General features: G+C 36.4%; 1 protein-coding gene across 1 annotated transcript in view; it reads right to left on the bottom strand.

The window, feature by feature from the left end:
• dnmt3bb.1 (DNA (cytosine-5-)-methyltransferase 3 beta, duplicate b.1) overlaps positions 1–16,517 on the bottom strand; it is a 54,743-nt gene that overhangs the window by 26,774 nt on the left and 11,452 nt on the right. The window contains exons 3-5 of the mRNA XM_065286128.1: positions 4,345–4,495; positions 2,584–2,672; positions 211–354 (exon numbers count right to left, since the gene is read on the bottom strand). Coding sequence (XP_065142200.1) covers positions 211–354; positions 2,584–2,672; positions 4,345–4,495 — 384 coding nt within the window. The remainder of the gene's footprint in view (positions 1–210; positions 355–2,583; positions 2,673–4,344; positions 4,496–16,517) is intronic.

The following is a 16,517-nucleotide window of genomic DNA, read 5'->3' as shown; positions in this document are numbered from 1 at the left end:
GCTGTGTTTGATTGGCTGGGTAGAAGCGACTTTAGTTGTATGTCAACATAAAGAGAGGTGAGAGCTGACAGACATCGATACTTAAAATAGTTAAGTGTGTGGAGACAACAGTGTTGTAACAGCTTAAACTCAGCTCCTTGTCTTCAATGTGTCATAGCGATAAACTTTAAAAAATTTCGGTCACGGTGTGCGTGTGAATCTGAGTATTACCAGGTTGTTGAGCTCCTGTTTGCTTTGCACCCCCTCTCTATTTCGTGGTTTGCTGTGGCCCGTCAGTCCGGCCTGGAAGATGGTCCTCGGACGAGGCCTTTGCCGCAAACCCGTCTCACAACCGGACCCAACGTCGGCTTTTTCCTGAAACAACATGCCGATGTGCCTTTGATAAAAGCGTCTGCTGAATGATAACATGTAAATGTACAGATAGAGACAACCTTTCATTCACAGAACAACACTTGTTCTGTCTGCAAAAATATGTCATTATAATTTATGTCTTTTCATTTTTTCCCTTTCAGCTGGTTGCACAACCCTTGCCGTTGTTGTCAAGAGAAGTCAGGATAACAGTGATATATGAACATAGTAGTCTAATTTCGGCTTATCACAATTGATCTGATTTCAGAGAGTGAGCGATATCACAGCAATTATCTTCTTGAAAGACGAGATGTGTTTATCCGAACATATACACACGTGAACATGCACACACATGCTGAGTGTTTTCAGTTAGCGCAGCAGCGTGTTTGTTTAAAGCGGTGGCAGGAAATAGCACAGTGAGCTGCTGTATGTCTTATTTATTTCATTACACTGAAAATCAATACCATTGTGGCTTTACAGATTCAAACTAAGTAGTCTGCGAAAATGACGAGCGTTTTGCTAAGAGATTGTTTAGAGCAATGAAGTGAAATGAGCTGCAATGAAACTGTAAACTGTTGAGGTCCAATAAAGTCCACTATATGGAATAAAATCCTGGAATGTTTTAATGAAAGTGGAGTAATCCTTTAATAATAAATTAAATGCAAAATTGTGTTTTCTCTGTGCATCATCTTGTTGTATTAAAGGATAAGTCCATTTTCTTAAAAAAAATTTGATAATTTACTCACCACCATGTCATCCAAAATGATGACGTCTTTCTTTGTTCAGTCGAGAAGAAATTATGTTTTTTGAGGAAAACATTCCAGGTTTTTTCTAATTTTAATGGACTTTAACGGACCCCAACACTTAACAGTTTTAATGCAGTGTAAAATTGCAGTTTCAAAGGACTCTAAATGATCTCAAACGAGGCATAAGGGTCTTATCTAGCGAAACAATTGTCATTTTTGACAAGAAAAATAAAAACAACTTGTCTTCCTCCGGTCGTGTGACAGTGCGACCTCACGTAATACGTCATCATACCAAAAGGTCACAGACGACGTATGCAAAACTACGTCCCAGTGTTTAGTGTGGAGAAAGAGGACTGTTCCGACGTTGTTGTATGTTTTTGTCTTTGTGTCAGTTTATTGTTTAAAATCGTCCGCAAATGTGCGTTTCATATATGTAACACGTGACCTTTCTATGTCATTACGCAATTACATGAGGTGCGTCACAGGACCGGAGGAAGACAAGAAGTTGTGGTTTAAAAGTGCAGACAATCGTTTCGCTGGATAAGACCCTCGTTTGGGATCTTTAAGAGTCCTTTGAAACTGCAATTTTACACTGCATTAAAACTGTTAAGTGTTAGGGTCCATTAAAGTCCATAGTATATGTTCTGCAAAAACGCCAAATGTTTTTATTTGCCTGACGTAAATTATGGAAGGTATTTTTGGTCTTTTTTAAATTAATTAATTAAATGATAAAATAAAAAATTAAATTGCAAAATATGTCCCAAATTTGAAAATTAAATGCTAAAATAAAAATTAAAACATTAAATTAAATTATTAATATATTCATATATGTAATTTTGTCCATATTATTGCTTGGGCATGAATAAAAAGCCTTTAAAAAAAATGTTTTTACAGATTCCTTTTCAAGTTTGCCTTTTTTATTTTAATACTGGCTCTCTTGCCTCAAGATAATATGGAAAATGAAATGTCAAATTATCAATTTTATTTTATTTTTCAATTTGACCAGAATGATTTTTCATCACTTTGAAAATTAAATAATTTAATTTAATGTTTTAATTTATATTTTAGCATTACATTTTCAAATTTGGGACATATTTTGCGATTTAATTTTTAATTTGATCATTTAATTAATTAATTTAAAAAAGACCAAAAATACCTTCCATAGTAAATGAGGTGCTTTCATCTTTGTGATCTTCAGAGTTGTTCGGTCTGCATCTAAAGCAGTCAGCATATGTTCTGGTAACTATTACCACTAGACATTTATCAAGAATGTGTGACAAACAAATGCATGTGGCGACACATATGTAAGCTATTACACACATTTTATAATGAGCGACAGTGCTTGACATGAAAACTAGCTAATGGGTATTATATAATTATATTATGATCTAATATGTAACACATGATGCTGAGTAATATAACTATAGGTTAAAAAAACCACTGCCAATAAAATATGATCCTTATATCTGATGTGTAATGAAGTTCTCACCTCACTATATGAGGAATCCCAGGCGCTGTCTTCTTCTGTTTCAGAGCGCTTACGAGATCTCTTTCTTCTCATGCTGTTCTCACTCTCATCTGACAGATAAATCACAAATAGATTAAATGAACAGAATACCGTATAAGACATTTCAGACACAAATACAGAACTGCAGTTTGTCAGACAGTGATGCTTTATATCCTTGCTGTTCGATCAAAACCTCTAATCTCCAAAACCGCTACTTTTCAGGAAATTATAAAAACACTTTTTTAAAACAATTAAACATTGGGTTTGTCAAAGTTCATATTGCGGTGAAAATATGGTCAGATATTTGCACGTGTCATTAATTTTTAACAAAATCAAGCCCAGAAGGACATAAACCATCATAAGCAGATAAAGCGTCATAAGCAGATGGTGGAGATTTGTGTTATGTCCGTGTTATAACCATGCGTACTTTAAACGCGTAGGTCACGCATGCGTGTATAGGAGAATGTAGCATGTCGCCCAGCAGGAGATGCATTGATTTTTGTCGCAATGCACATGCGTTGAACATCTGTGTACACGTTTGAGTCAAATAAACGATGCTTTGCAAGGCTGTGCGTTCAACCGTGCCCATACATTCAGTACATACATTATGAAGCATAGGATGCTATGTGTAGGCAAGCAGATGAGCCCAGAAAATAAACGCAACAAGTTTCACGCAAACTGTTCTCCCATAGTAAAACATTGCAAAGACAAAGCATTACGTGACACAGGCATTAAGACTGTGATAATAAAGAACAAAAATCAGTACACACCTTAAAAATAAGCACATTATGTAAAGGCAAACAAATGAGACCAGAATATGAAAGCAAAGCGCATAAATATGTTTATATTATAAGAAAACATTAAAAAGGTCTTCATCACATCACATTACAATCTTACAGATTATTACGTTTATTATAACAATGTAGGCACTCAGGTTTTTCTGTCATTTGACCAAACAAATAATAAAAGATGAAATGATACACACAGCGTTGTGTGTGTTGTGACGCGACGACAATTGCTAGACTAATAAACTTTTCTCTGCTCCTCAAATACATAAAACACAAGCTTTTAGTGTTTGTTGAGGTAAAGAAAATGCTGTATATATTTTTCTAATTAATTCTTTATTTACCCTTGCATAACATACTACGCAGACACCACAGGTTGAAAATGTGTGTGGAATGTGTGGCACCCTATTCTCAGACGCGGGGTAAAGTTTTGAGGTTCAAGTTCTTGTCAATACTTTTTATCTGTCAATTATTCGCAAAACCCACAGGCAAACGTAAAGAGGAATTAATAGCAATGTTTTTTGGGAAAAGGGACCAAAAATGGATATGCAACGTTTCTGCCGGACAGTGATGATATATACACAAAAAAATTCTGTGTTGCACTTACATTTTTCAAGTTTAATAAACTTGAATTTACAATTAATTCTTGACTTGTGAGGAGTTATCTAAATTATAAAAATAAAGTTGAATTACCTTAAGCTAATTAAATTTTACTTTAATTTATAGCAACTCCTCACTAGTCAAGAAAGTTGAAATTTATGTTGATTAAACTTAAAAATTTAAGTGCAAATGTAGTTAAGCTGTGTATTAACTGTGGGATCCAGTGGCGGACGGTGACTTCTCTTCCGAGGGGTGCAAATCCAAATATGTGTTCGGAGTGTCATGTTTGTTGCTCGTCATTTTAAAATATGTGTTTGTTGCATCATGTGAACCATGTGCATCATGCTTGCTTATGTACCTGCGGGTGAGGCCGCGCCTCCATTCATTTTGGGACTGAAAGGTGAAGGTGGCTCTGCTGCGGTCAGCGGGCTTTTCTCATTGGTCATCTCCAGACCGCTGTCGTTCTGTGTCAGTCCCTCTCCAACAGCCGTGTCACCATTCACAGCCGCCTGAAAAAAAAAGACATCCTGTTTTTAACCTTCACAGAAGACAAACCCACAATCTTGGAACAAGGTCTTCCAGGAATTCAATATATGGAAAAGCAAAGCAACAACAGAGGTAAATCCCTGTATTTGTCCGCATGATCTGAATGAGTGTTTGACAATACAAACATATGCTGGTCTCATTCATAAAAAGAGATAGTAATTGAGGGCAGGTCGAAACAGCTCCACTACATCACTGTCAACCTAACAGAGCATTTATTATAAATACACTTGTGAATCAGCAAGCATCAGATAATACAATATTATTCAATATCTGATATTGAGATGAAATTGTGCTCATTTTACAGTAATATGTGACCCTGTCGTGAAATCCAGGATAAAGACTCAAAATCAAATTATGAGAACAAAGTTTATGATATATAATAAAGATATCAAGGTTATATTTTCACTGAATGTTCTTTATATTAAAAATTATGTATTCTGACTATAAATTACTAGTTACTAGCTCAGGTCAGGTGACTTATTCTGCTAAATGACCAAATTTCTCATAGTTACACAGGTATGAATCCCACCACTATGTAAACTGCAGTGCAAATAACAATTTGCTTAGTGTTGTTACTTTCTGTTTTGTTTGAATAAAGTAGCAGGAAAAAGAACACAATGCACTTTTAATTCTTCCGATGTCATTTGTTCATAGGTTTGTTTGTTGTAGCAGCCACAGCTGTGTTGTAACTTGAAGAAGATCGTTCAGAGCATTCACAGGATCATTGCGCTGGCAGTGCGAAGTGTCAACAGAGCATACGCAAGCAACATGCGTCTGAGGACGGATATGTGTTCGGTCATGCCTCTTCAGCATGCGGATTGGTTAATATCCTTGATGGCTTATCAAAAATCCCTTAGTGGGCCCTGAATGCGTTTGAAGTGCCTGACGAATGGTGTTTAGATCCAAACATGTTTGTCTTTTGAATTTTGCAGTTGAACTCTTGCGAAAAGACTGAATTTATTTTAGGCAGTCCCACGCAATAAGTGGAGTATTTTGTCAAGTTAAAAAACTTTTTAAAGGGGTCATAGCATAAAAATCTGACTTTTTCCATGTTTAGGTGCTATTAACCCTCTGGGGTCTAAGGGGTTTTTAGGGCCCTGGAGAAGTTTTGACATGCACAGACATTTGTGCTTTTTTCAGTTGCTTAAAAACATATTAATGGCAAAAGTCTCATAACACTGTGTTCAGCACAAACTGGGCTACAATATTATATAATCAACATGTATGTACATGTTTGTATTTTTAAGAGAAAAATGTTCATGCGTGGTTTTTGAAAAAGCAAAATATTTAAGTCACTGATATAAGTCCACAAAACTCATTCTAAACATGTTTTCCCAAGACTTTTCTAAACAGGATCTAGTAGTCTAGAGTTTTTTCTTCAAAATTATGTGAAAATCATTCTGCCTACTCACTCACATAAAACAATATATTGATTTACAATTTCTAAGACACTTTTGCTTGGGAAAGACCGCATGCGTGGAGGCGGGAAAGCTCCTGAATAATCACAGCTGAGAAACAAAATAGCCACATAATGAGCCTTGCGGGGATGTGACTTTCTCTGTAGTAAAACCATGATAAGGTTTACTTTTCAATATAATGTAAATACACACACACACACACACACACACACACACACACACACACACACACACATTATATATATTTCTATTGAAATATTTTCTATTAATTTCACAAATATAAGTTACCTTTTAAAAACATAGTAGCCTAATCATGGTAAAGATACTGTTTGGCCATCGTAAAATGAACACAGGGTTAGTGTTTGGTTGGTCAGGCGTGATAAACCTATCAATGTTTGTTTATAGCTGCCGCCATTACCTCACGTGTTGATCATGAAAGCAGTGAATGTATGCACATGCAAGTGATCCTGTGTTTAATAAACTTGCTGTGCGGAGATATATGCTTAGACGCAACTAAATAAGGATTGTACTGTTTGCAATCGCGTATTTAATAAGAATATCAAAAAGCGCGTCGAGTTTCCTGACTCGTGGATTTGTGTATGTGCGTTCCCATCGCGTGATGTGTTTGACGGAAGAACAAAGAAAACACTTGACTGACACACATACGCAAGTAAATAAGGATTTAGATGTCATGTTTGATGCACTCGGATGAAACAACTCAGCATAACAAGGAATAGAGAGACTGGGTTGAGGATTGCATATCCATTGACTGCAGGAGGCCCGAGTTATGCATATGGATGTTTCTGCTCGTTCACTTCAATGGCGCGGAGGTGTGGCAATCTCTTCTCATTACAGATAATGAGGTAACAGAAGAAAGACGGTACCTCTCCTCCTTCTCATACAGTTTACACCGAATTATAATATCTGTTTTCGATCTCACTTACATCATTTAAAAGGAGACATTCCAAGCATTATGTAGACATTTATCTTTTGTTTCTATGACAAGTATTCATTAAGTGACAGTTAATTTTTCTGACGCGTTTCTGAAAGGACTTCACTGAGGGAAAGAGAACAAAACGTGCATCATGTTTATTTTCTTAATTTTGCAAAAAGCACAACATTCTGTTTTTATTGGGAGTGGACAGAAAAAAACTAGTCACTTTAACGTTTTAAATGATGTATAAATCATATCTGTATGTCAAAAATCAGCAGAGTAATTTAAGTCTTTTTGCGGAGTGATTGAAAAATAAAGAGTTTGCAGCGTCCACATCGTGTTAAACACTTTATTATTCTGTTATATGTAGTACTGACTAGGGGTGTAACAATACATCAAAATTGATTGAAACATACATTTTACTTCTAACAATCCAATGTATCGATGCCACACGTAAAAAATCGATTTGAGGTACCTTTATTTGGACACTCTCCACGTCCTCATTCCTTGATGTAATGTCCATCTATTCATCTCATAGTTCCCCAACAAAGAGGCTTTTAAAATAACTCTGTTGTTTTCTAGTTTTCTTTTTCAAACTTGTGCCGTCGAACTGTTGTATAAAAGCAATATATCGCTCTCAAAGTCGTGTGATATAGTTATTGCATCTGGCCTAATCACAGCCATGATGATAGCTATATCACATGACTCCGAGAGCTATATTGCTTTTATCCAACAATATCACACTCATACTCGAGCAATATTGCTTAAGTAACAATAAGCAATATAGTTTGTCATCATTTATTAATCTTTGTTAATGCCAATAGTTATTTATGTAAGTTCATGGTGCATTAACAGATACAACTTTTGATTTTAAAAATGTTTTAGTAAATGCTGAAATTAACATGACCTAAGATTAATAAAAGCTTTAGAAGAATTGTGCATTGTTAGTTTATTTTGACCAATTAGGGCTCTATCTTACACCCGGCACAATGCAGCGCAATGCACGACGCAAGTGTCTTTTGCTAGTTTCCACCCTGCGCAATTATCATTTTCACGTTTAGTGCCACGCTGTTTAAATAGCAAATGCATTTGCGCCCCCTTTTGCGCCCATGGGCGTTCTGGTCGAGGTGTGTTGAGGCGCATTGTTGACGCGTTGCTATTTTGAGGCAACTAAAATAGACTACGCCATTGACCCCAAAAAAATTCACCTATTGACGGGGCGACAACGCGGGTTTGGTCATCACATACATGAATGCGCAGTAGCACAAAAACGCTTTTAAATATGAAAGATTAAAGGATTGAATGTAAAAGATTATTATTGAGTCTCTTGGACATAAATGAGGATTGATTATGAGACGTTAGAAGGCACAAAGAGCAGCTTCACCTGCAGCCTGGTAAGTAAATAAATGCTTTGCTTTAAACAAATGCATCTGTTTTTAAATATTTTTTTTAAAATGCTACCTCACAGATTTAATGTATATGATGACTCTGTACCTGTGGATATGGTGAGATGAGAAACATTTTTAAGTAATGCTTAAAAAAACTGACGCTGTGCAAGTGCTGAAACGTGCGGAGAGCCGTTTATAAATTCTTTATCTCCTGTTTGTTACAAATAAAGTATTTTTAAAGTACAAACCTTTTCTTACATACTTGTAAATAATTTTTTGATGATATTGAATAGTTATACATTTAAAGCAATTAAAAGCCTGCTTTTTTACTTCCATGACTAAAAGAAAATGGGTTTTAAAGGTTTTGATAAAAAAATTAACAATTTCAATACAAGTGAAAAACAACACAATTGGGCTCTATCTTACACCCGGCGCAATGCAGCGCAATGCGCGACGCAAGTGTATTTTGCTAGTTTCCACCCTGCGCAATTGTAATTTTCACGTTTAGCGCTGCGTTGTTTAAATAGCAAATGCATTTGCTCCCCCTTTTGCGCCCATGGGCGTTCTGGTCTGAAAACGAGGTGTGTTCAGGCGCATTGTTGGCGCGTTGCTATTTTGAGGAAACTAAAATAGACTACGCCATTGACCAACAAAAACCTGGTCTAAAGTCTGAAGTCAATGGCGCAATGTGTTTTATGTTATTTAAAGAGCGCATTAGTAAAATGCGCCTATACACGGGGGACAACGCGGGTTTGCTTATCACAAATTATATGAGTGCGCAGCAGCACAAAAACGCTTTTAAATATGAAAGATTAAAGGATTGAATGTAAAAGATTATTATTGAGTCTCTTGGACATAAATGAGTACCAATTATGAGACGTTAGAAGGCGCAAAGAGCTGCTTCACCTGCAGCCTGGTAAGTAAATAAATGCTTTGCTTTAAACAAATGCATCTGTTTTTAAATGTTTTTTTTAAATGCTCCTCACGGATTTATGGATGACTCTGTACCTGCGGATATGGTGAGATGAGAAACATTTTTAAGTAATGCTTAAAAAAACTCTTTGCTAAAAAAACCGCTGTCCAAAGTGCTGAAACGTGAGGAGAGCCGTTTGTAAATTCTTTATCCCCTGTTTGTTACAAATAAAGTATTTTTAGAGTACAAACCTTATCTTACATAGCCTACTTGTAAATTTTTTTTTGATGATATTGGATAGCCATACATTTAAAGCAATTGCCTGCTTTTTACTTCCATGACTTAAAGAAAACGGGTTTTAAAGGTTTTAATAAAAAAATAACAATTTCAGTACAAGTGAAAAACAACACAATTATTTAACATTAATCTTAAATTGGGGATCTTCTTCCACCGCTTAGTTTTTCAGTTTACAAAGTCCGTCATCTAAATAGGGATTAGACATAGCACCAGCGCAACTTGCTTTTAAAGGGGATGAGAGCTGAGTCTCTCATTGGTTTACTGCACGTTACGCCCAAAATACTCCCACTACAATAGGACCTACCCTTTTCTATGGAAGGTATTTTTGGACTTTTTTAAATTAATTAATTAAATTATAAAATAATTAATTAAATTATAAAATAAAAAATAAAATCGCAAAATATGTCCCAAATTTGAAAATGAAATGCTAAAATAAAAACTAAAACATTATATTAAATTATTTCATTTTCATTTTTAACGTGATGAAGCATCATTCCGGCCAAATTGAAAAATTAAATTAAATTGATGATTTGACATTTCATTTTCAATATAATCTTGAGTCAAGACAGACAATATTAAAATAAAAAGGCAAGCTTGAAAAGGAATCTGTAAATAATTTTTTTTAAAGGCTTTTTATTCATGCCCAAGCAATAATAGGGACAAAATTAAAATGTAAAGTTCAGTTTTAATTCTATGTTCTGTTTTTCTTTTTCTTTTTCATTTTCATTTTCGTGTTCACTTTTATTTTCAACTTGTATGCAAATTCAATGTTAATCAGTGGGTGGGGTTTACTTGCTAAAAAAAAATGGGATTGGCTGAAGTGTTGCCAACTCAGCGACTGTGTTGCTTCCCAACTTAGCGACCTTATTGCTACATCTAGCGACTTTTAAACCATTTAGACAAACTTAGCGACTGTTTGGATGAATCTTAGCTTCATATCTGCACATATAGGCTACTGTGTCGCTTGTACCGGCCCACGATTGCTGGGTGGCGCGGTCACGGTGAAATGTGCGCCTGGCGTCTACCCTCTGTGCATTTTCTGAGCAGTGAACAATTTACGAACTGACGCGTGGATGAGATTCGCATGCATTGTTTACATTTCAAACACTAAAAGTGTCTGGTCCGCTGTTATGTATGTGTGTATTTTCACACATCTGATCCAGTGAGGCGTCAGTTTAACGAGCTGAAGACATACACCGACCAGTCACTTACTTTTATATGAACATTATCTGTTTATTCAGCCTATGTGTTGTCTTTACAAGTATCGTATCAGGACTTGCGTCCTCTGTGAAATGCAAGTCTTTCAGGGTCTACCCTGTACACTGCACTGGACACAACATACAGTTCTGACCATAGCTGAAGCAAGCACATAAAGGCTGTGACGATAACGCGTTACTGCATCACCGCAGTAGCCGTTTCACATGGTACGCGGCAACCGCGAGTGTTTAGTTCTTTTTCAATAGGAGACGTGCGGAAAGCGGCAAAACGGGGGCGGTTACAGAGGGGAAGCGGAGTTGGTCCACACGCCTTGCTCGTGCACCCAAAATCCTATTCCTTCTCCGGACATGGTACTTCATGACAGGCACCGTTGAAGATAAACATATTTGCACTAAATGCTGCACAAAACGCTTCCAATACAAGAGAAAAGCTGAAGCCGCTCGGCAATTTTGCCGCTTACCGCGTACGGCCATACGTGAGATGCCAGCTGCGGTGATGTCACGGCCGCAACCTTCTTAAACATGAAGCGTGTCATGCACAGGTGCTCTGATTTCTTGAACGGTACCGACTCACTCCCTGGTTTTAAACCCCTGCGCGAATAACATCATCTCTGCAAGGAAATGTCAGTGCAATGCAAGTTCATGTGCAAGGAGTCCGAGCCACGCGCATTATTTCTCGTTCAAGGAGAAGCAGGCACTGTGTGTTGGTGATGATAATAATAGCATAATAATAATTTTAAACTATAATGGGCAAACATGACAACTATCGTTATGAAGGCAGGTGAGCGCTTACCGACAGCGCGACTCGTTATTTGGTTGAATGCTGTGTTTATATCTGGAGCTGCTGTAAGTGAATTTCTCCAGCTCGGGTTAAAAAAGTCTTATCTTCTTGATGATGTAAATGGACAGCTGAAATTGAAAGCATTGATTGGAGTATCCATAAGTTTTGCGCAGTTATTTACGGAATGATGCAATAGGCTATTTCGTTTTGTATCCACTTTGAAAAAATCGAATTAAACATACTAATCATAATAACATTAAAAACTATTTATTTTCGATATCTTTTGAGTTTAATATCAATTATGGAACCGTTTTTGTCATTGTTTTTAACCCATTTTTTGTACAATAAATTATTCAGCGTTTCAACAAGTTTGGAGAAGTGCGTTTCTATCCACGGAAAGTTAACCGAAAAACAATGTCTAAAGAAATAGGAATCAGGTTTTGCACAACTCATCAGAAACAATCTTAAACTGCATATTCTTTCTACAGCTTTTCAGGTTGTTATTCTATGAAATGTATTGTATAAAATGGGCTATAAACGGTGACATAAAAGTTCTATAATCAATAGTATATTCAAAAGATATAAAAAACAAAAGTTAACATAAAGAAATACATATTATTTCATGCTGTTATTGCTAATATAATTTGTCGTTTTAATGATATATAAGATTACTGCTTTCCTGGGGTGGGTTGTTGTGCTGTAACCGCGTGATTTTGTTGCTTCTTCACCGCGGTAAAACAAAATCCTGTACGGTCACAGCCCTACTCACAAATCAGCGTAACACATGAGGATGAAGGGTTTAAATTGGGCCGAAGCTGAGCCCCGTCACAAAGGCTGAAGGTCTGTTCTGTACCAGTGTGCCCGCTGCAAAAGTAAGTGACGTGTCTATGTATGTCCATTCTCATGAAATGCATACAAATAACACGCAGTGTGATTATCGTGCTATACATAAGCCAAATTCCAATTTTGCGAGCATATGATACGCCAATACTTTCCGGAATTTGGCATATGTATTGCACGATAATCACACTGTGCTATGTGTATGCATTTGATGAGAATGACTGACGCCTCACCGGATCAAATGTGTGAAAATACGCACATATATAACAGTGGACCAGCCCCTTTTTATTGTTTGTTCCTCCTTTGACATGTAAACAATGTTCGCGAATCTCATCCACGCGTCAGCTCGTACAGTCTAATATGTTGCTGCTCAGCATGTACAGAGACACCAGACGCACATTTCACCGAGACAGCGCCACCCAGCACTCGTGGGCCGGTACATGCGACACAGTAGCTTCTCTGTACAGATGTGAAGCTAGGATTAATCCAAACAGTCGCTAAGTTTGTCTAAATGGGTCTAAAAGTCGCTAGATGTAGTCGCTAAGTTGGCAAAACAGTGTCTGACTTGGCAACACTGCTTCACATATCTATGCTGCTTCAGCCATTCCCCTTTTTATGAGCAAGTAAACCCCACCCACTGATTAACATTGAATTTGCATACAAGTTGAAAACGAAAATGAAAACGAAAATGAAAAAGAAAATGAAAACCAATAAATAAAAGAGAACATAAAATTAAAACTGAACTTTATTTTAATTTTGTCCCTATTATTGCTTGGGCATGAATAAAAAGCCCTTAAAAAAAAAATATTTACAGATTCCTTTTCAAGCTTGCCTTTTTATTTTAATATTGTCAGTCTTGACTCAAGATTATATTGAAAATGAAATGTGAAATCATCAATTTAATTTAATTTTTCAATTTGGCCGGAATGATGCTTCATCACGTTAAAAATGAAAATTAAATAATTTAATATAATGTTTAAATTTTTATTTTAGCATTTCATTTTCAAATTTGGGACATATTTTGCGATTTTATTTTTTATTTTATAATTTAATTAATTATTTTATAATTTAATTAATTATTTTATAATTTAATTAATTAATTTAAAAAAGACCAAAAAAACCTTCCATACTTTTCGACCATGCGCTCGGCGCACAAACCATTTTTCCCGTCGTTAAATTAGCAAAAGTGCATTCGGACACGCCCATTTAGGCGTTGCGCTGTGCGCTTTAGACAATGCGCTTAGATCATTAAAATAGGGCCCATTATGTAACATTAATCTTAATCTGGAGATCTTCTTCCTCTTCTGCTTAGTTTTTCAGTTTACAAAGTCTGTCATCTAAATAGTGATTAGACATAGTGCCAGCGCAACTGGCTTTTAAAGGGGATGAGAGCTGACACTCTCATTGGTTTATTGCACGTTACGCCTAAAATACTCCCATTACTCATTAAAAAAAGGACCAACCCTTTTCGACCATGCGCTTGGCGCACAAACCATTTTTCCCGTCGTTAACTTCAGACACGCCCATTTAGATGTTGCGCTGTGCGCTTTAGACAATGCGCTTAGATCGTTAAAATAGGGCCCTTAATGTTAATTAGCTTCATTCTCTATTCTTAGCATATGTATTGTAGAAATGTATTAAATATATGCTGTAATCCAAATGTTTGATCATTTCGAACCAAACAACAATAATAATGAACTTCTTAAAGGACTCAGCTGCTAAATAGATGAAATATACAGATTTTATACACTGAGAACAGTTCTGAGTAATGAACGTGGAAAGAAATCTGTGTGTTCATGGATGTGGAAACAATATTGGCTGCCATCGCTGTCTACTAAAACACCAGACATCTTTCATGCCACAGCTGTGTTGCAGAAGATCAGTGTTCCTGCCAACATGCACACTCACTCACTCACTCATTCCCACCAATCACACTGAATGTGTTGAGATTTACTGCCAGCCTTTACAAGTTCTGAATAACAATTTGATCTTGAACTATGACAAAAATTTAACACACAAAATGCATGATGGGAAACAGAACTTTCACATCACGCATATCTCTACACAGTTGTTAAAATCTTTATAATGGTTTGTTTAAATAATACATTAAAAACACACTGAATTTTTGGCCCACACATTTTCAAAAATGTCTGGGTTATTTTTGACCAATGTTGGGTAAATATTGGACAAAACACATGCTGGGTTAAAAATGACCCAAATGTTGGGTTGTTGTTTTGCAACCATGGGTTATAATAACCTAGCAGTTGGCTTAAAACAACATAGCATTGAGTCAATTTTAACCCAGAGGTGCATTCTGTCCAATATTTACCCAACATGTGTTATTTGAAACGTGCATGCACAGAAAAAAAATATTAATGAGCCTCCTGAAGCTACATAATGCATAAAGTCGATAAAAAACTTTAACTTTAAATCAAATCACAAGCCAGTATAATAATTTTAGCACAAAAAATGCTCTAAGAAAAATTTCCCACCTCTGTTTCTCAGTTTAGGAAGATGCCGGGAAGCTGGAAGGGTGAAAGGGGTTACATGCTCCTTAATTCATTCAGTTTATCAATGACACCCCTGCACTGGCCTTGCATAAAGGGGACCCAGGCCCCTGCCTCAAGCTTTAGAAAAGCACAAAGTCAGAGGATCAAACTAGGTGGTTCAGATTCGCTTTATATCATATAATACTACACAAAAGAGAGAGAGAGAGAGAGAAACAGAGAGAGAGAGAGAAAAGGGAGAGGAATTGCAGTGCGGTATTTCCTAGAAACTCATGCTTTATTTGCAGCCATGCTTACCAACCATGTGAGCGCACAGAGAGAGAGAGCCAAAGGCACCACAGAGACACTAATCAGATAACGGTTATGTTAGCAGACATCTATAATTCCAGACAAGACAAAACATGAGCACAACTGGAAGCATGTTGTGTCTTTAAACCTGTAAAACAACTTATTTTAGCCAGTAAAGCCTGTTATCACATTTAACACAAGAGCGAAACTCAAACATATGACATACTAAAGTCAAACTTTGAACTTATGCTTCAACCTATACAACAATCTAGGAGGTCATTTGGCATTTCACTCAATATGACCCATAGGATGTTCACTAAATTAGCGTCCCACTTCCAGCACGCAATGCCACAGAAATTGTCACCGTAATGCGTTGTTCAGCACATAATACACATACTCAATAAATATATACCGCGGTCAAGAAAGCGGCAGTTTCCATCGGGCTCTCCATAAGCTGGCCAATTTTCCATGTGTTTTAAGCCACGAATATTTAAATTACTGAACAAAATAATGCACAAAAACTAAACTTTTGGGCACTTACGATTATATACAGCAACGAATTCGCAAACATTGCATTTTTACTCTTTCACATCAATTTCGCATTTTCACATGACAACTTTTTAGCTAACTTTAGCAGTTAGTTTACCTAATCACTGTACTTGGTTGCCTCAGTACGCGACCAAAATCCAGGAAAATAATTACGCAAAGATATTATTTATGGCAAAAATACAATGATTAATATATCCAGTGTTTATGTAGAGTTACCTTTGACGAAGTGGTCACTGTAAATACGAGTGTATATTGATGGCTGCCTGCCATTGTTTCCCCATGCTAGGGACAGAGGCGCATACGCGTTTATGTCACAAAATTCACTGATTTCCCTTTTCTGGGTTTTTGTCTATAGAAGCATAGCCCAGGACTATCTACTTGTAAGTCATGCATTTTATTGCACAACTACTATTCAATTTAACTAAAGAAATCGCTTACTTCTAACCTTCCTCAATAGCAGATAGCGCTCTCTTGCCCACCAGAGGGCGTTCCCCTAAGTGCGTGATGACTAGGGCTGTGTATCGCCAACAATTCCCCGATACGATACGTATCCCGATACAAGGGTCCCGATACAAAACTATTTTGAATTACATTTTTGTTCAGAATTTAGTAACATTATTATTATTATTATTATTATTATTTGTTTATTGTACATTGAATAAGCAGTGTTGACTTGTAACAGTTGTGTTTTTGTCATTCATTTATTAGCCATTAGAAATATTTAAAATCCCAGAGTTAGTACTTAACTTATGTTTTTTTAAAAGCAGTTTTACAAAGATGGTGCCTTACTCTTGTCTCTCATTATTCCACGTCTATGAATATATCTATAAACATGCAGTCAGACTTAATACTA

This window comes from Paramisgurnus dabryanus, chromosome 21, assembly GCF_030506205.2.
Source record: "Paramisgurnus dabryanus chromosome 21, PD_genome_1.1, whole genome shotgun sequence".
Taxonomy (NCBI): Eukaryota; Metazoa; Chordata; class Actinopteri; order Cypriniformes; family Cobitidae; genus Paramisgurnus; species Paramisgurnus dabryanus.
Note: the sequence above shows the minus strand (reverse complement) of the source record. Positions and strands in the feature narration are given on the sequence as shown.